This window comes from Acomys russatus, chromosome 16, assembly GCF_903995435.1.
Source record: "Acomys russatus chromosome 16, mAcoRus1.1, whole genome shotgun sequence".
Classification (NCBI taxonomy): Eukaryota; Metazoa; Chordata; class Mammalia; order Rodentia; family Muridae; genus Acomys; species Acomys russatus.
Genome location: NC_067152.1, coordinates 26,705,681 through 26,725,747, shown reverse-complemented (window position 1 = coordinate 26,725,747; position 20,067 = coordinate 26,705,681). Strand labels below are relative to the sequence as shown.

The following is a 20,067-nucleotide window of genomic DNA, read 5'->3' as shown; positions in this document are numbered from 1 at the left end:
AAAGCATTATGGTATGGGGAAGGTCAGGGGTATTGTAGGTCTGAAGGGCCTCTCCTGGCAGCCTGGCACTCCCCTTGGCTGAACCTTGCGTGTCCTCAGGGCTGGGTGAAGCCAGATGAGAAGAGATTGGTTGAAGAGCTAGAGTCGATATAGTTATTTAATCCCACATTCACACAGAATTTTAGGCTTCTAGGACATAGGATAGGCGACCAATGAGCTTCTACTTTAGGGACACCAGGCTGTTTTACCCCACAGACAAGCTCCTGGCTGGGTTCAGCCTCTGCTGTGATGTAGCCGTGCAAGATGTCTCTTGTTAGCCCAGAGATGGTGGCGCACGCCTTTAATCCCAGCACTTGGGAGGCAGAGGCAGGTGGATCGCTGTGAGTTCGAGGCCAGCCTGGTCTACAAAGCAAGTCCAGGATAGCCAAGGCTACACAGAGAAACCCTGTCTCTTGTTGGCCAGTAGTGGGGGCCCACCCAGCTCCTGTCCATCTCCTCCCATGACTCCTTGCTGCTCACTGTGACCTTAGTGATGGCCAGCACCCTCTAATGCGTTCATGCTTCCTGGTCTTTGCTCAGGCCGTCCCCAATACCTGGAATGCCTTCTCTTGCTAGTCCATGGCTTCCAGTTCCGACTTGCCCCAGGAGCACACCCTGGCACTACCACCTTTTGTTATATGAAGCTGACCCTGGGCACAGCTGTCTTTTCCCCTAGTACATGTGTCATTTCCCCACCTGTCAGGTTAAGTCTTATCTGAAGTGAGCTGGTCACAGTGGCCCTGGCAAACCCGAGAACAGGAGATCCCTGTAACCTGTACCTGTGGGGCCTAAAATCTGCCTCCTATACCCTCACAGAGCCCAGGCTGGGACCTAAGGCTTACGGAGCATCAATGTAACACCCAGCTTCCCTGCCCAGCCAACCGCGTATGAGGGTGAAATAGGAAAATACAGGGGGTCCAGGAAAGAGGCGATCTGGGGCAGAGGCAGGGAGTTCAGTCAAGAGATGCTTGTGCCATCAGGCAGAGGGGATGAGACACAGCTGGTCTCCACTGCGGGCGACGTGGGAGGAGAGAGGAGACATAGCCTTCAGAGACCACAAGGAGGGCATTTAACAACGTGCTTTATTTTGTTTAACACTGTTCCATGTTGAGGGCCCGGCTGAACACTCGGACTGCGTAATTTGAGAGTCTGGTAAAGGGTTAATGTTGTATGCTATGAGTGGGTGTGGGAGACAGCAAGGGAGGGGACAGTGCCTGAGCCTGAGGGGGTGAGAGAAGATGTTAGCCGGGCATGGTGCGTACAGTAGGACCCTGCATCTGTGGCTGATGCTCCCAGACAGGCAGAGCTGGGATCCAGGCAGAAACCAGAGAGTGCGTTCATCTTCTCTCTCTACCTGCCTAGCACAGAGCAGAATGATCTTGAGACTCCGAGGAAGACAGCCAGAGGACCAGCCACCCCGAGAGGCTATGACGTGGGAATCGAGAAGAATCACAGAGTCTAGCCCCATAACAGGCAGCGAGGGTGAGGGAAGGATCTTTATGAGTTCAAGGCTGGCCTGGTCTACAGAATGAGTCCAGGACAGCCAAACCGACCCTCTCCCCACCCCCCGCCAAAAAAGGAAAGAACTGACTCTGCAAGTTGTCCTCTGACCTCCATATGTGTGACATGGCACACACACATGCATGTGCACGTGCACATACCACACGAAAATGTTTTAAGTCATGTAGCTTCATTTAAAAGGCTAAAATATCTAACCAGGAAATAATTAGCTGGATCTCTAAATCCTTCCGTTAAACCTAAAAACACCTATACATATGGAATATGAAGCTACGCTGTTCGCAAGATATGGGGATAATTTCAGAAATTCAGGTGACTGTCAAGCTCACAAAAACTCATGTATCCAGGTGTGCTGTCAGATCTCTGTAATCACAGGACTCAGGAGGCTGGGGCAGGAGGAGGATGAATTGCAGAAAGCAACCAGTAAGATTATCGCCAGGCAGTAGTGGAGCACACCTTTAATCCCAGCTCTAGGGAGGCAGAGGCAAAGGCAGGCGCATCTGTTTGAGGCCAGCCTGGTACACATATACACAAAAAGATTTATGTAGAAATTGGGTTTGGTGGGATGGACCTATAATCCCAGCACTAGAAAAGTGTGGAAACAAAAAGAACAGGAGTTCAAGGTCATCCTTGGCTATACAACAAATTCAAGGCCAGCTAAGTTACATAAGACTCTGGTCATGCCAGTTGTGGTGCAAACCAGTAGGATTTGCTGAAAGAGGTGGAGGCAGGAGGATCACAAGTTCGAGGCCAGCCTGGGCTACACATTTAAAAACTCTGCATGGTGGCGCATGCCTGTAATCCCAGAACTCGAGAGGCAGAGGCAGGCAGGTCACTGTGAGTTCAAGGCCAGCCTGGTCTACAAAGCGAGTCCAGGACAGCCAAGGCTACACAGAGAAACCTTGTCTCAAAAAAACAAAAACAAACAAAAAAAGGACTCTGGTCTCTTGGGTGGGGGTGGGGCAGATACAGACCACAGATACATGTACAAGTCAAACGTATATTAATACGTGAGATTTACTATAAGCCATTGGCTTATGTATTAAGAAATATTGTTAAGGGGGCTGGAGAGATGACTCAGAGATTAAGAGCACTGACTGCTTCTCCAAAGGTCCTGAGTTCAATTCCCAGCAACTACTTGGTTGGCTCACAGCCATCTATAATGAGATCTGATGCCCTTTTCTGGCCTACAGGTGTATATGCAGGCAGAGCACTATATACTTAATAATAAATAAATCTTGGGGCTGGAGAGATGGCTCAAAGGTTAAGAGCACTGCTTGTTCTTCCAAAGGTTATGAGTTCAATACCCAGCAACCACATGGTGACTCACAACCATCTGTAATGAGATCTGGTACCTTCTTCTGCTGTGCATGAAAAAACAGAGCACTCATATGCATAAAATATACAAATACACAAATCTTTTTTAAAAATCTTGAAAGAAAGGAAAGAAATATTGATGATGGAGGCTTAGAAGGCCCAGGATCTGTCATGCATCTGTAAACCAGAGTCTCGGAACACAAATGGTATTTTTCTGTCCAGGTCCTGGAAGGCCTGGGAACTGGGAGAACTTGTCTTGAATGTGTCTTCCTGAGGTCAGGAAGAGATGAGCTGAAATGTCCCAGCTCAAACAATGAGAAGGAAAAGGCCAAATCCCTTCCTCTTCCTTCTGTTTTATATGGGCTCAGCTGGAAGATGGCCACCCACACAGAACACAACACGCTCCTTCACAGAGTCCCTGCGCTAGAACACTCCCCCTTCGCTCACTCGGCCTTTCAAGGACTCCCCTAGGGGCCTGCTCTTTGCCAGGCTTTCTTCAAGGCTCTGGGAATCTCAATATCCACTGTCCTTATCTGTTGGTAGCATTGTGCTTTGGGGCCCGGGAGACATCAGTGACCCGTCCAAACCCAGAGGGGAATGATGCTGTCCATATCCAAGCGGGGCCACTAGGTAGAGGGGCCACTAGGTATAGCGCCCACACACTGTGGCTCAAGCAGGAAAGTCTCCCCGCGGCCCTGACCTGATGGGAAGAGTGGGAAGGGACAGTGTTTCACTGTGCCCAGTCGCTCACCCAATGTCAGTGGTGTAACAGCCACAGCTGGTGGCGCATTCTGATCCCGGAGACATTGGTAGTGGGAGCCACTGCCTTCTTCAGCTCTTTACTAAACCAATCAGAAGGTGTTGGAGGGAGTGTTTACAAAATAGGATGCTGTACTCAGGTCTCTGGTGGCACAGAAATCAGCATTTGAATATACAAAGACAACCTTTACACAGTGCACAAAAAGATCACCCCAACAAGCTGAGGCAGGCCTGAAAGTTACATGTCACCCCTCCTCCCCATACCAACACCTCCTAAAGGCTGTGGTTACAAACATACAACCACGCACACACTTCCCTGTCCTTATTTTCTCTTCCTTCTTCCATCCCTCTTCCTCCTATCTATCTCTTGTCTTTCCTTTTCTTTCTTTCTTTTTTTTTGAGACAGGATTTCTCTGTGTAGCCTTGGCTGTCTTGGACTGGCTTTGTGAACCATGCTGGCCTCAAACTCACAGTGATCCACCTACCTCTGCCCTCTTAAGTGCTGGAATTAAAGGGGGTGCATCACCACGCCTAGCACCCCCCACCTTTTTTTTTGAGACAGGGTCTCTACACAGCCCTGCCTGTCCTGGACCTCACCAGGCTGACCTTGAACTCACAGAGGGTCGGTTTCCCTCTGTGATTAAATTAAAGGTGTCACTTCACTCCTCTTTTTTCTTTTTTTCTTTCTTTTTAAAGATTTATTATAAATTTTTATACAATATTCTGCTTGCATGTGAGCCTGCAGGCCAGAAGAAGGCACCAGATCTTATTATAGATGGTTGTGAGCCACCATGTGGTTGCTGGGAATTGAACTCAGGATCTTTGGTAGAGCAGTCAGTGTTCTGAACCTCTGAACTATCTCTCCAGCCCCCGCCCCTTTTTTTGTTTTTTTTTTGGGACACGGTTTCTCTGTGTAGCCTTGACTGTCCTGGATTTCCTTTGTACAACAGGTTGGCCTTGAACTCAGAGATCCGCCTGCCTCTGCCTCCCTGAATGCTGGGGGCTTTTCAACTGGGTCTTTAGGTTTGCACCATCCTGTTCCACCAGCAAGGTTGGAGGTACTTTCTACTTTTGAGGCTACCAAAGCCTAGGGAACATGCCTGGAATTTGATTTGCTAACAGTTATGGCCACATTGTGGAGTCCCAATGAATTCCAAGACTTCTACCACATAGCAGCCAGTGGCCACAGTTTTTCCCAGTGTGTGGAAGACAGGGCAGCGATACTCAGAGAAATTAGAAAATACCCTTAAGGCAGCACAGCTAGTGAGAGCCCCAGAGCTGGCCTTTGACTCTCTCCTAAGCAGCTTCCCTTGTCCTCTACAACTGGGACTGGGTCCAGGCCTCCACTGATGCTTTGGTCCGAAAGCAGGCTGGGCAGCCTACAATACCAGCTCAAACCTGGGTAGAAGAGCCTAAGGCAGCCGGTCACACATCCCCAGAGCCAGAGTTGTAGATGCCAACTGTGGGCCCCTCCCTAAAGGCAGAAGTAGCAACAAAAGTTGGTCTTGGTGCATTCCTGTAATCTCAGCTGTTTAGGGAATTTAGGGAACAGAGGCAGGGGCACTGTGATTTCAAGGCCTGTTTGGACAGCTTAGTTACCTCAAAATAGAAAGAGGCCTGTGGGGATGGCTCAGCTGAGAAGAGGACTGGCTGCTTTTAGAGAAAGGAGGAGGGCTGTGAAGATCTATCCTGAGAAGAGCATCAGACGGCTGGGTCCTCTTCAGCCCTTCCCTCAAGTCTCAGAATAAAGTTGGTTTGATGGCAGCTGGGCTTGTCGGCGCACGCCTTTAATCCCAGCACTCGGGAGGCAGAGGCAGGCGGATCGCTGTGAGTTTGAGGCCAGCCTGGTCTACAAAGCGAGTCCAGGACAGTCAAGGCTACACAGAGAAACCCTGTCTCGAAAAAACAAAAAAAGAAAAGGAAAAAAAAAAAAAAAGGTTTGACGGCTCTCACCCCCCCCACACCCCGCCCCAAGCAATGGGTGGTCTTCCCAGCACCTACAAGGGCGGCTCACAATTTTCTGTAACCCCAGTCAGTCCCAGGAGTTCTGAGGCCCTCTGACTCCCGAGGGCACTGCATGCACTGGTGGACACCCCCATGCGCCCACACCCAGAGTCTATTTTTTGTATTCACTCAGTAAATATTTACTGTCGCCTAATTATAGTCAACGTAGAAAAAAGTGAACAAAACAGACGCTGTGCTCATCGTTAGTGAAATGGGGAAAATTAGTTATTTTGCCCTGCGGATGGAGAGCCCCAGGAGTTGAAAAGGAATCGGGGTGAAGGTAGCAAGCTTTCTAGAATCCAGTCAAGGGATTAGGGAGAGTACACAAGCCCCTGGCAGCGGCGGCGGCGGAGGTCTCACTGCATGAGTCAGAGAGATGACAGGAAGCGAAGAGGTTAGGAGCGGAGAAATCATTATGCCTAAGACTGTGCTCCTTCTGCAAACCGGCACCCCCACACCCCTCTGATCCCTTTACTTGCTCTCCTAGTCTTGGCATCTTGCCCTTCCCGAATACAGCCAGCAGGGGGCGCGATACACAGCCTCGGTGATCTAGGGAGGATAGCTTGAACTCCTGCTGGGGAGTGATGACTCGGAGCCCCAAGAGTTTGGCTGGATTCTGAGAGTAGGGTTAAAGGAAAGGGGAAGGGTGCTGAGAGACAGAAAAAGCCGGTCCTTGGGAATTCCATCCTGTGAGGATTGCATGAGGAAGGGTTTGTGCTGGTGCTGGGCTGGAGTAGGGGCTACAGTGGCCATTGCCTGGCTCTGCCTGGGTGACAGGATCCAGGAGCCTGAGCAGCCCTCAAGGTCTAAAGGAGAAAGCAGGGAGGTGGCCAGAAGGAGGTTTCCTCTGACCCCGTCCTTGGTCGTTTCAGAAAGGAATCCTGGGGCCTTCCTCCGGGTAGACCCCCAGCATTGACCCTCGGCGACCCTACTGGTGACTTTTTCCAGAATCAGGCCAGGAAAGGAGGCTGGGAGAGGGGACTGAGCTAGGTGTGGGTTACTCAAGACTGGGAATGAAAAGAACTGTGCCCCCAAATTTCCCCCAAGAGGGGAAAACTAGGTGTGAGGGTTTATGTCTCCCTGCACCCTCTTCCGCTGATCAGGAACCGGAGAGGATACACTGGGAGAGATGGCACAAGGTCTCAGCCCCTCAGGATATCTCTGTAACATACAGTGAGCATGGTCAGCGTTCCCTTTGGAGAGTACTGGGCCCCGGAGAAGCCACAATGACTTAGGGAGAAGCTGTGGCTGAGCCCGAATGTGGGCTGACACTGCCCTCTGCAGGCCGTAGTCAGAATTGCCTGATTCCAAGCCTCGGACCAATCTGTCTGTCTCTCTGTCTCTGTCTCTGTCTCTGTCTGTCTGTCTGTCTGCCTGTCTGTCTCTGTCTCTCCCTGAGCAGTGGCAGCTCAGGTGTGGGCTGTGATGCAAAGTGACTATTCGGCATATGATTTTCTCCACCCTCCGAGAGTAGGTACTTTCTGTTTTTCTTAGTCATATCTCTTTGTGTCTTCCTGAGAACTCTGTGAAATCCATGGTTATCTGACCTGTTTTCCTCTTTATCTGTCTCCCCTCTAGACTCCAAATTCCAGGATTGCCAAGCTGGGGTTTCTCTTGCTCCCTGCTCTAGCCCTAGTCTAGTGCAGAGCATGGCATATAGAGGAAGCACTCAGAGCTGGGGAGATGGTTCAGAGGGTACATGCTGGCTGGTTAAGCATAGGGACCTGACTTTGGATCTCCAATATCTGTGGAAAAAGCTGGTCACGGCTGCAAAGTCTGGTGCTGGGATATGGGGCTCAGGGAGAGGAGAGACCGCAGGGTTTGCTGGCCAGCCAGCCAGCCAATCTGAAACGTGTCAAGTTCCAGGTTTATTAAGAGACTCATGTCAAAGGAGTAAGGTGGGAAGCAAGAGAGTTTTCCTCTAGCTTTTGACTAGAGATGTGCATGTACTGTACACACACACACGCACAGACACACATGTATACACACACACATGCACAGACATACACACACACACACACACACATACACACAAATTAGAATAGGCACTCAATATGTTTGTTGAATGAATGAGTGAACAGAAATAGAGGGAATTGTTGTTTTGAGGGAAGGGGCATTAATGCACTTTCTCATGTAGCCCAGGCTGGCCTCTAACTTGCTATGAAGTCCAGATTGCCTTCACATTTGCCATGGAGCCCAGGCTGGCCTTGAACTTATCATCCTTCTGCCTCAGCCTGCAAGGGCTCAGATTGCAGATGCACACTCCCTCCCGTGGTAGAAAGACACATTCCAATGTCAGTACCTCTTGGCAGGGTACTGACGGAGGGGTGCTTTGGTTCTTTCTTGGTTGTTTCTCTTGATCCAGAATGGGTGGAGACCTGACCCAAAATGCACCAGGAGCATCTGTGCTGGACAAAAGACCTTGGGGATCAGCCCCCCTTCTGTAGCTCAGGCAAGGATGGATGGCTGTGAGAAAGTGGTGCCAGAGTTTCTTAACTTAGATAAATGTATGCATGAAAGGCCTGGCCCAGGGTGGGGTAAGGTGTGTGTGTGTGTGTGCGTGTGTGTGTGTGTGTGTGTGTGTGTGTGTGTGTGTGTGTTGGAAGAGCAGGAAGCTGGATACCACAAAACCTGAGCATGCACCTTGGAAAACAGAAGATCCGAACAGAAGATGAACATTTTTTTTTTTTTTTTTTTTTTTTTTGGTTTTTTGAGACAGGGTTTCTCTGTGTAGCCTTGGCCATCCTGGACTCACTTTGTAGACCAGGCTGGCCTTGAACTCACAGCGATCCACCTGCCTCTGCCTCCCAAGTGCTAGGATTAAAGGCGTGCGCCACCACGCCCGGCTAAGATGAACATTTTTAAAAAGCACCTAATGTTTTCTTTTTGAGGTAAGGTCTTGCTCTGTAACTTTGGCTGGCCTAGAATTTGTTATCTTTTCTGAAATATGTAAAAGGCAAATTCAGGCTGGATTCTTGCTTATAAGGCCAGCTCCAGAAAGGCTGAGGCGGGCCAGGAGTGGTAGTGCACGCCTTTAACCCCAGCACTCGGGAGGCAGAGGCAGGTGGATCGCTGTGAGTTCGAGGTCAGCCTGGTCTACAAAGTGAGTCTAGGACAGCCAAGGCTACACAGAACAACTCTGTGTTGAAAAACAAACAAACAAACAAACAAACAAACAACCCACAAAGAAAGAAAGAAAGGCTGAGGCAGGAGAACTGAGGCCAGCCTGGGCAACATCGGGGCTTTCAAGCTAGCCTAGACTACAGAGTGAGATCCTTTCTCAAAACCAAAACCAAATAGTGTGTGTGTGCCCTTGCGCGCTGGAGAGATGGTCCAGTGGTTGAGAGCACGGGTTGCTTTCCCAGAGGACCTGAGTTCTTTTCCCAGCTCACAGACATCTGTAATTCCAGTTTCAGGGGAGCCAATGCCCTCTTCTGGCTTCTGTGGGCAACAGGCATGCAAGTGGCACACAGATATACAAGCAAGCAAAACACACAAAACAAAACAATATATGAGAAACTGGGTGGATGGCTCAATGGGTAAACTGCTGTGTAAAAATAAGGGCCTGTGCTTGGATCTCTAGCACCCAAAGCTCCCAGTCTAAAAGCACAGAAATGGCCATTGCTCTCCTTAGCTCCCAGTTCATTCAGGATCGAGCAACCTCCCAAAGTGTTCATTTTTCTGGGGAGCACACCGTGCACAGGTAAGGCGTGAAGACTGACATCAGTCCCTTTTCAGACCTCGGGATAACGGATGCGGGTGTGTGGGCGGGGGCGGGAGGTAGGAGTCTAGAAGAGATGTCACAGAGAAACCTTTAAGCGGGATCTTCTGGGAAGATGCTCTTTCTGGAATGTTTGAAGAACAGGTGTTTGCTAGGACCATAGGCCTTGCGAATTGGGGTTGGAGATAAAGAGCGAGCGAACGCTCTAAGATGGAAGACGGCCAGGGGCGAGTGCGGGAGTGTGAGCGCGAGAACCTGTGGATGACACACGCAACACGTTGAAAGCCATGTCGGAGTTTGCATTTCACGCTTAATCCACTCGAGAAGACACAAGCCTTCTGCCCCGACTCTCAGGTCACCCAGGTTTGTATTCAATTTTGGGTACGACAACAGAGAAGGCCCCTGGAAACCCCGGTGGCGGGAGCGCGCGCGGGGCACGGGAGGGGGACTGCTTCTAGACAGAAGCTCGGGGTCCCTCAACCCAAGTCCAGGGAAGCAGCGGCTTTGGACAAAACCATTCTCAGAAGGTGGAAGGGAAGAGACGCCTGTCACCGTGAGCTACATCCCGTGGAATCAGCTGGATGCTAGCTCGTCTCTCTCTTTCTTCTTATTATTTTAATCCCCTGTTCCGTCACTACTGGTAGCTCTTTCGCACGATCCTGAGTTCTCGGCACTACTAATCGATCATCGGTCACCCCCAGCGTCACGTGTGGTACAGTCCAGTGGCGCCAGCTTCGGGCATAGGTTATAAAAGCTCGGCTGCGGCAGCGGACTGCGGAGTCAAGATGCGTCCGAAGGAGCAGGTGCAGAGCAGTGCGGGGGACGGGACAGGGTCGGGGGACCCAGCAGCAGGCACCCCCACGACCCAGCCTACAGCCGGTCCCGCTCCGGAGCCCTCGGCGGAGCCCAAACCTGCTCCCGCGCAGGGAACTGGGTCTGGGCAGAAATCAGGATCCCGAACCAAGACAGGAAGCTTTTGTCGGTCTATGATCATTGGCAATTCGGACGCGCCATGGACCCGCTACGTATTTCAAGGGCCTTATGGTCCCCGGGCCAATGGCTTGGGTACTGGAAAGGCCGAGGGAATCTGGAAGACACCAGCCGCGTACATCGGCCGGAGGCCCGGTGTGTCCGGCCCTGAGCGCGCGGCGTTTATTCGAGAGCTGCAGGAAGGTAAACTGAGTCTCGAGGATTCTACACTGGGTGCTATTAGGGCATCTCCGGGTAGGAGGGGGTGGTCCACGGACTCAGGCGCCCCGCCCCCTGTGGCGCTCTGTCCCACCTTTCCATCACCCACTACCACCCCCCGCGCACGGGAGACCGCTATCTCAGGTGCCTGTTTGGTTTCCTTTTCCTCCATCTCTTCCTCCCCTCCGGTTCCCCGATTTTTGTGGGTGCGTCAGGTCCAAGGCTTGAGCGCTCCCCGCCCCCCTCTTCGCGCGCCTGTTGCTGCGGCAGATCTGCGCACTCTCAGTGCCCCCTCCTCGTCTACCGCAGTGCCAGCAGAGGGGCGGGGGCTGCGGGAGGGCCCTACCGGGCGCGCTCTGAGCCTGCGCTAGCTCGCGGGACCAGCCAGCGTGGGTGGGTGGAGGGGGAGATTTTGACCACTACTTGGCTGCAGGGGTCTGAGTCGCACAGGGAGGAGGCTGGAGGAGTGGGCGGGGCACTGGGCTTCTATTCCTCCTCTTCTGGGCGGGAGGCAATTTTAGGTTTAAGTGCCCCCTTCTGGGTGCTGAAGAAGTCTACTTGGCTCTTCTTGTCACAAGCAACAGGTGCAGGATGGGTGACTACATCTGGTTTTATGACCTAGGAGGCTCCAGTGAGCTGGTAAAGATGCCGATTGGATCAGGCATGATGAGCCCAGTATTTCCCCTTATATCTCTAGGGACCTGAGACCCAGGGGTCCTTAGAGTTCAGTTCCTGAGCCTGGAGGATGGTTTTGCCTACACAGCACTCAGGCCCCTCCTGAGAAAACGGAGTGCTGAGATCCGGAACTGTGGAGAGAGTGCTAGGGTCGGAAGGAGCTCAAGTCTTCTGGCGTCCCGACTTTTGGTGTGAGGGTTGTAGTGGGCTTTGGGCAGTCTCGGCTCCTTTCCCCAACCCACTCAGGCCGTTCCTCCTGCAGCGCTGTGTCCTAACCCACCCCCCACGAAGAAGATCACCGAAGATGACGTCAAAGTGATGCTGTATTTGCTGGAAGAGGTGGGTACCGCCTTCCTCCCCAGGCCAGCGCTCATTTTAACACTGCGTACTGGGCTTAGGGGTTTTGCCTCTTTTCTACTTTCCTGGGGACCAACTTGAGGGCACCTTTTCCTGTGAGGTAAGTAGATTTCAGAGGGCCAGCCTTGGCTGATCTTATCTTTTTCCCACGATGGGAAACTGAGTCAGACCGCAGAGTTGGTTAATAGTGTCTGGTCTAGTACTTGGACAACTGGGTGTTGGGGTAAGTTACCTTCTTGTGGCCTAGCCCTGGTTTTTCCCTTCCCGTTTGGGAAGTCCCGGAAACTGGGGAAATATGGATGAGTGGCTCTCTCCTTCGCAGAAAGAACGGGACCTGAACACAGCCGCCCGAATCGGCCAGTCCCTGGTGAAACAGAATAGTGTTTTGATGGAGGAGAACAGCAAGCTGGAAACCATGCTGGGCTCAGCCAGGGAGGAGGTATCCGGGTACCGAAGGGAGAAGGGGCGGGGCCAGAGTGTCCCCTCCCTAAACTAGCACCTGTTCTGTGCCTTTGTGCTCACCTCCACGTGGCTTCTCTCCTCCCCTAGATTTTACATCTCCGGAAGCAGGTGAACCTGCGAGATGACCTCCTGCAGCTCTACTCAGACTCTGATGAGGAGGAGGAGGAGGACGAGGAGGAGGGGGAAGAGGAAGAGGGGGAAGAGGAGGAGCGAGAACAGCTGGATCAAGATCAGCAGCACGACCATCCCTATGGCGCCCCCAAACCGTGCGTGTTCTGCCTTTGTGCCTGGACTGCCCCTTCTCTGAGCCCCAGTTGTTCGTTTGTAAACGGAGAGGGGGCGGACGGGCGGGCACCGGCGAGGAGCCTGCTGACACTGCCACCTTTAGCCAGTAGGGGAAACCTTGGGGGGAGGGACTGGGATCCTGTACCACCCGCACTCTGACTCTCATCCCCCGCCCCCCCCCCCGTTGCCAGGCCCCCTAAGGCAGAGTCGCAGCACCACTGTCCACAGCTGGAAGCCCTGCAGCAGAAGCTGAGGCGGCTGGAGGAAGAGAACGACCAGCTGAGAGAGGAGGTGAGGACAAGGGGAGGAAGGAGGCCGCACGCCCTCAGGCAGGAGACAGTGACAGCCTGGCCTCTTCTGCTTTCCCTTCCTCCAGGCCTCCCACCTGGACAACCTGGAAGACGAGGAGCAGATGCTCATTCTGGAATGCGTGGAGCAGTTCTGTACGTGGCACTGTAATTCCGGGTTAGGGCGCCGTCCCAAGGGGATGGTGGGAACAACTCCGCGGTTTGGAGTAGGGAGATCTGAGCTGAAGTCCTCTGGGACTTGGCGGCTGTGTAAGCTCAGACAGATTCCTCCGCCTCTCTGAACCTCCATCTTTAGAATGAAGATTGATAACCTTGGCTTGCTGCTAGTCTTCTCAGGGCTCATGAGGGTCAGGAAAAGCGCCATTGCTGACTTGGTGGTGCACCAAGCTGTATTGCCAGCACTCAGGAGTCAGAGATAGGTGGATCAGGTGTTGAAGACCACTTATACAAGACTCTTGGAGACGGGGGTGGGGGGTGGGGTGGTGGGGTGGGGGAACACATGCTAAGGAAGTAAGTGCTTTGTGTGAAGTGCAGAGCCCCGCAGAAGCATTAGAGGTCGTTAAAGTCTGTCTATTATTTGGGACAGTATAAGCTGGGAGGGTAGATAGGACAGTGGGAAGGGAGCCAGGAGCTGCCAGAGCCTGGGCATTTAGGGCAGGGCCAGTTCACAGTCATATATTGGGTCTGGGCTGTGCCTAGGACCAGCCTGGCCTTTGTCCCTGAGGACCTCAAGTCTACTTGCTGAGATGCAGACTCAAAGGGGCAGCATTAGCTGTCGCCTCATCTCATTCCTGTCCTTCCTTCCCCCTGCGTTCCACAGCTCTCGTGGCACCTCACTAATGCATAGTGGGGTCTCTCTGCTCGTCCAGGTCTTTTTTTTTCCCTACAGCCCAGACGAGTTTTCTGAAAACACATCTGGCTCCATCGCTAATCCGATTAAAATCCTAAAGTAGCTTCCCAATGGTCAAAGGATAGTCTCAACCCCTTCCCCCACCTTTGTCATCTGGTCCCCGCTTACTGCCCCCCCCACTGCCCATAGTCTCCATCTTCCTTCTTTGTGGGTGTGTGTGTGGGGGCGGGCTTACTTAGCCAGACCCCTTCCCAGACTTTGCAGCACTGGTTTGGGCCACATGCTCTACCTGTGGCGATGCCCCTTTCTCTACTGCTGTCCCCACTTGACACTAGCTCCATCGTGCCCCATACTATTTGGGATTGTGAGTTCCTTTTCCCAGCTGCCTATCACCACTGTAATGGAGCTCAGTGTGGACCGGGATCAGGTCTTACCAACCACATCCCCAGTCCCCCCGGCTCTGTGTCAGTTAAGTTGTTCTTGGAAAAGACCTGAGCAAAAAATACCAAAAGTTGGCCAGGCATGGTGGCGCACGCCTTTAATCCCAGCACTTGGGAGGCAGAGGCAGGCGGATCGCTGTGAGTTCGAGGACAGCCTGATGATCCACAAAATGAGTCCAGGACAGCCAGAGCTACACAGAGAAACCTTGTCTCAAAAAAAAAAAAAAAAAAAAAAAAAAAAAAAAAAAAAAAAAAAAAAAAGGAAAGAAAGAAAGAAAGAAAGAAAAGAAAAAAATAGAAAGAAAGAAACAAAGAAAAAAAGAATACCAAAGTCCCCGTGGGCCCCCTGAGTGGCAGTGGGACAGAGGCCCAGAGCCAGGGCTGATCCTGTGCTTGTCGCCCGTAGCTGAAGCCAGCCAGCAGATGGCAGAGCTCTCGGAGGTACTAGTGCTGAGGCTGGAAGGCTATGAGCGGCAGCAGAAAGAGATCACCCAGCTGCAGGCTGAGATCACCAAACTCCAACAGCGCTGTCAGTCGGTAAGCTGCACTGGGGAAGCACCTTTCCCTTTCAAAGCTCCACGGGAGCCCAGCCACTTCCCCTGCTCTGCGCTCTGCCAGGACCAGAGCCCTTCCTTCCCGGTGTAGGCATCAGAGTTGGCAGAGATAACCAGAGAGCTAGCTGTGCGTCCTGTCACGTCCCTAACCAAGTCCTCCGAGAGAGAATTCCCACACACACTACCGGGCCGCATGACCCCCTAGTGACTGTCAAAGAAACACATCAAAGTCTCATGTGGGAAGACAGCTGGGGCTGGGGCTATAGGAATGGGAGGGCCCTGGGAGGCTCACTCATCACGGTTTCTTCCAGTATGGGGCCCAGACGGAGAAACTGCAGCAGCAGCTGGCCTCAGAGAAGGGAGTCCACTTAGAGGTAAGGCTCCGTTGAGTCCCCGGCCCAGATCTGGGATGCAGGCCCCCTGGAGACTACTTGGCTTGCCACAGAAGACAAGCAGCTTGCAGGCAGAGCCTTTCTGCTCCGTCCCCGCCTCGCCTCGCCTCGCCCCGCCCCGCCCCGCCCCGCCCCGCCCCGCCCCCAAGCCCTGACTGGCCGGTGTTGGCCCAGCAGGTATGGGCTCCTCCGGAGACCTGAATTGGGTAGGGATCAAGTTCCTTCCTGACCAGCGTCACCCTGAATCTCAGTTTGGGTTTAGAGCTGGGGTTCTTGCTTGAGCCTAAATCAAGAGCAGGCAGAGTGCCTGACTGGCTACTCCTGGATCCTAGCAGAGTCTGCGAGCGGGCTCTCACGTGCAGGATTATGGGAGCAGGCTGCGTGAGCGCCAGGAGGATGGGAAGAGCCAGCGCCAGCGCGCCTCGATGCCTGCGGGTTCCGTCACCCACTATGGATACAGCGTGCCTCTGGTGAGGATGCCCTGTGTTTTAGCTCTGCTGGCTGATTTCTGCTCTCAGATTTTATCCCCCCACCCCACCCCTCATTCCCCACCCATGAGTGTGGGGCTGGAACGTCTGCCCTCGTTGTTGTAGGACGCACTTCCTAGTTTCCCGGAGACACTGGCTGAGGAGCTTCGAACATCTCTGAGGAAGATCATCACTGACCCTGCGTATTTCATGGAGAGGTGCGTCACTGGGATCCTCCGGCTTGCTTGCTTCAGTCATGCTTAATTTGGTCCACCCAGCTGCAACTACCTTCCCCGAGTGGGGCATGGTTGACCCTCATGTTCTGACCTCCATTGTTTTTCCTGGCATCCTTCCTGCCTCCCTATCCTGCTCCACTTATACTGCCTAGCTCCTTCTTCTGTGAACTCCGTATTGGATTGGTCATTTCTACCTGAGACTTTTTTCTTTAAGATTTATTTATTTATTATTATAGATTATTCTGCCTGCATGTACGCCTGCATGCCAGAAGAGGGCACCAGATCTTATTATAGATGGCTGTGAGGCTCCGTGTGGTTGCTGGGAATTGAACTCAGGACCTTTGGAAGAGCAGGCAGTGCTCTTAACTTCTGAGCCACCTCGCCAGCCCGAGATTTTTTTTTTTCTTTTTCTTTTTGGCTTCTTGGGAGTGGCTTTCACTGTATAACCCTCCTGTAGACCAGGCTGGCCTCGAACTTAGAGATCCAACTGCCTCTGCCTTCGTAGTACTGGTGCCACCACACCCAGCTCCCTGTGACTTTTCAATATGCTTATGTTACAGAGATTTTGCAGTTTGAACCTCCTCAGTATGCTGAAGGGCCTGTTCTCTGTTAAGGACTATGTGATGGCTGTGGGGTTGGGGGGACATCAAACCTGGGGTGACCTGGCTAATGGCTTCCCATCAAATGTCTTCACATTTCAGCAGCCAGACAACCACTTTTTGCTGGTTCTGTGACTGGAAAACTCTGGAAAGGCTGTATTCTTGAAGCTGCTCCTCCAAGAGTTGTTTTGGGAATGGCTGTCCCCTTTCTCTTCAGATCTCACATTCTAGGTGGCCGTTTGACTTAAGGTTACTTCTCGTGGAGACTAAGGCTCTTCTTTCTTTCTTTCTTTTTTCTTTTTTGGTTTTTCGAGACAGGGCTTCTCTGTGTAGCCTTGGCTGTCCTAGACTTGCTTTGTAGACCGGGCTGGCCTCGAACTCACAGCGATCTGCCTGCCTCGGCCTCCCGAGTGCTGGGATTAAAGGCATGCACCACCACACCTGGCTCTTAAAAAAAAAAAAAAAAAAAAAATCATTTTTTCTAAAAAACGATTTGTTTATTATTATGTATACAGTGCTCTATCTGCATGTACACCTGCACACCAGAAGAGGGCATCAGATCTCATTATAGATGGTTATGAGCCATAATGTGGTTGCTGGAAATTGAACTCAGGACCTCTGGAGGAGCAGTCAGCACTCTTAACCTCTGAGCCATCTCTCTAGCCTAAGACTAAGGCTTTTCTTCTCTTCACCAGACCATTGGCTGAGAGGTGAATGGCCCAGCCATTGGCAACACCTGGGACTCAGTCTCAGTTCTGCTCCTTTTTGTGTCTTTTGGCCAAGTCATCTGGCCTGTCTGAGCCTCTCTACAATGGATTTGTGGCTGTGACAACTGGCTCTAGGATGAAATATCCTAGTTGCTCTTCTCTAGACAGGAGAGTGGGGACATGGAGAAGAAGAGGGGACCTGTTTGGTGTTGATAAACCTCGTTCTTCCTGCTAGGGGCATGGGCTGGCCTTTGGAAGCCTTGAAGATTCTCTCTCCACTCAGTCCTGGCTGAGACAGAGCTGGGGAGGATTATCAGGGTCTGTAGGCTGGGGCAGGAGAACTCACAGAGAGCTTAGGGGTAGACGTAAGGGCTGGGATGGCCTCCTCAGCTGTCCCTGGTGAGAGAGTACTGAGGAGTGGGGTAAGTGCCAGGAACTCCAGCTTGGGTGGCCAGTATGGAAAGACCTCACTCTCTCCCTGCCTAGATGTGACATTCGCTGCAGGGAGGAGCGAGAGCAGGAGCAGGGGGTGATGCCACCACCCCCACCGCCACAAGATGTCAAGCCACCTGAAGATTTTGAGGCTCCGGAGGAGCTGGTTCCTGAGGAGGAGCTGGGGGCCATAGAAGAAGTGGGCACAGCTGAGGAAGGGCTCGCAGAAGAGGCGGAGCAGGCGTCTGAGGAGACTGAGGCTTGGGAGGAGGTGGAACCGGAGCTGGATGAGGCCACAAGGATGAATGTGGTGGCCTCTGCCCTGGAGGCCAGTGGACTGGGCCCTTCACGCCTGGACATGAAGTATGTCCTCCAGCAACTGGCCAGCTGGCAGGATGCCCATTCTAAGAGGCAGCAGAAGCAGAAGGTGGGCCCGAAAGGTGAGTGCTCCCGCCGAGAACACCCTCCTGCCGGTGGGACAAGCTTCCGATCATCAACCCTGTGAGAGGGAAGGGGAGGGGAGCCTCCCAAGTGCTCACTTACCTCAGCGTGGTCCCACTCGGTGTGCTGATTTGCATGGACTTTGCATATACTGTTGACATAGGCACCTCCAGACCCCCTTGTCTAAAAACTGTTGCCTCAGTGCTCACTTATGTGGAATTTGCTTACAGGTCCAGCTGTCTGTCCACCTTTCTGGGGGTCGAACTGGGAATCAGGGTTGGGACTATACGTTCCTTTGTACCTCAGCTTCCCGTCTCTGCCCACCCTCTCCCTATCCTTTGTTTCTAATTTCTCTACCCCCAATACCCCCTAACCCTGCAGCAAACAAACACGGGGCGGGGGGAGGGGGACGGGATTGTGGAGCATCAGGGCTCTCAGAGGCTGGAGGAGGACAGGGTCACTCACTGCTCCAGTGGCAGGGAGGAAGAGAGGCCTTCTGGGGCCACCTAGGCCTGGAACTAAAGCCTCTGCCAGCAAGGGTCACAGTTGGACCGATTCCCTGGTGAGTACAGGGTGGTAGGGTGAGTCAGGGTCTTCTCTGCCTAGCTAGAAATCCCAGGTTTGGCGAGCTGTAAGCTCTGAGGGCAGACTTTTTAGGTCCTGCCTATGAGGAGCTGTCAGTGAAATCAGATGATTTAGCGTTGGGTCTTTTCCTTGTGTCTTTAAGCCCCTTGTGGGGAGGGTAGATATGATTGCACACCATCTGTTAAGAATCTGGAGTTCAGAGAGCTGAGCTGACTTGTCCAAGGTCACACAGCCAGGAGGAGAACTGAGCCTGTGCTTATGAGTAGAGAAACTCTGGCCTGGACTCCCTGCTGTACACAGCTCCTTCTGCCGCCTGAAGTTTGTAACTTGTTGGCAGCCTCCTTTCAGGTCTAGCTTGCTGTCATTTTGATGTATTCTCTCTCTCTCTCTCTCTCTCTCTCTCTCTCTCTCTCTCTTTCTCCACCAGTGAGTGGAGTATCACTGGCCACAGTACAGTAAGATTGTGAGGGTTGTAAGCTGAGTCAGCACTTCCATGGCTGACAACGGGACACCTGAGTCAGTGGTGGTTTTCTGTCTCCTCCTGACATGGCCTGAGGTTTTGACAGGGTCTGAGGTGGCCAGACTCCTAGTTCACATCTATCTCCTTATCTTCCAGGCTTTGCTGTTTCCCAGCAGCCTGCAGAACACCCCCGCCTGCTTCCCCCTTGCCCCTCCCCACCCCCAGACAGCATGAGACCCTCTCCTTCTGCTGCCTGGCCAAGTCCCATCCTTCCTTCTCTTCCCCTGAAACAAGACCCCATGTGTGTCAGCAGTCCTCCCTCTGTCCTGATAGACCTGGGCTCTTCCTCTTCTAAGACAGGCTGAAAGAACCCCAGCCCCCACCCCATTCTGAAACTGGGGCCAAAGCTGTGGCTACTGGAGCCTCGGGGTGGAAGCAACCTGTGTGCTCTGAGATGGGGGTGACGGGGCATGTCCCTAGGGTAGGCAGTTATTGGGAGGTTGGCTTTTGGAACCTGGCCCTTTTTTGCTGTTTTTCATCCTTCTTCTGTTTCTATTACTGTGTGTAACGTGAAGTGTATCTGAGTGGGGGTGGTGGAGGGGTCCCCCTGCCCAGTGGTGTCTCTGTCTCCTGTGGCCTGTGAGTTTCCTTCTAGAGTTCTACCCTTCTCCACATCTCTGCTTATGTATAGCTGTGGCCTCGGCGCCTGCCCTGCTCCTGCAGCGCTTCATAGTCTTGTAGCTTGTTGGCTTTTGTGTTGATGTACGTGCCAATGTGGGAAATAAAGAACTTGTGAGCTGCCTACCTGGCCTGTCTCCATTGTGTTTCTTTTCTGAGGGGGTGTGTACATGCATGTATGTATGTGTGCACAGATGTACACGTGTGTGCACGGATGCACATGTGTGTGTACTTTTTGGGGACAGAGCTGTGGAGAGAAGATGGATTGATATGGAAGGACACACCAAGGACTTTGTATTAAGTGTAAACGCATATGACCCACCATGTGAGGGGTCAAGTGATGTTATCTGTGTTTGTCAGATAGTGATTTTGAGGCCCAGCCAGGTTCAGTGATCTAGGGGTCTAGCAGCTGACGGCAGTACTGGGTTTGAACCCAGGTCTTTGAAGCTGACCAGGCTCCCCAGATCTCTATCACTGTGCTCTAGTTAAAGTAGGAGGAATGTTGCCATCTGGCATAGGTCAACCCTCCCTAAACCTGTAACACACACACAAATAAATATAATTACTTACTGGGTATGGTGGCACACACTTTT

The 20,067-nt window shown here is 52.5% G+C and overlaps 1 protein-coding gene across 1 annotated transcript; it reads left to right on the top strand.

Moving 5' to 3' along the window:
- Window positions 1-9,556: 9,556 nt before the first annotated feature.
- Hap1 (huntingtin associated protein 1) lies at window positions 9,557-18,292 on the top strand. Its single transcript, XM_051158616.1, has 13 exons — window positions 9,557-9,721; window positions 10,003-10,531; window positions 11,484-11,560; window positions 11,901-12,017; window positions 12,128-12,306; window positions 12,517-12,616; window positions 12,702-12,768; window positions 14,330-14,460; window positions 14,789-14,851; window positions 15,205-15,339; window positions 15,463-15,554; window positions 17,365-17,750; window positions 18,113-18,292. Exons 2-13 carry the CDS (start codon window positions 10,144-10,146, stop codon window positions 18,259-18,261), a joined length of 1,884 nt encoding a protein of 627 aa, XP_051014573.1. The 5' UTR covers window positions 9,557-9,721; window positions 10,003-10,143; the 3' UTR covers window positions 18,262-18,292.
- The last annotated feature ends 1,775 nt before the right edge of the window (window positions 18,293-20,067 follow it).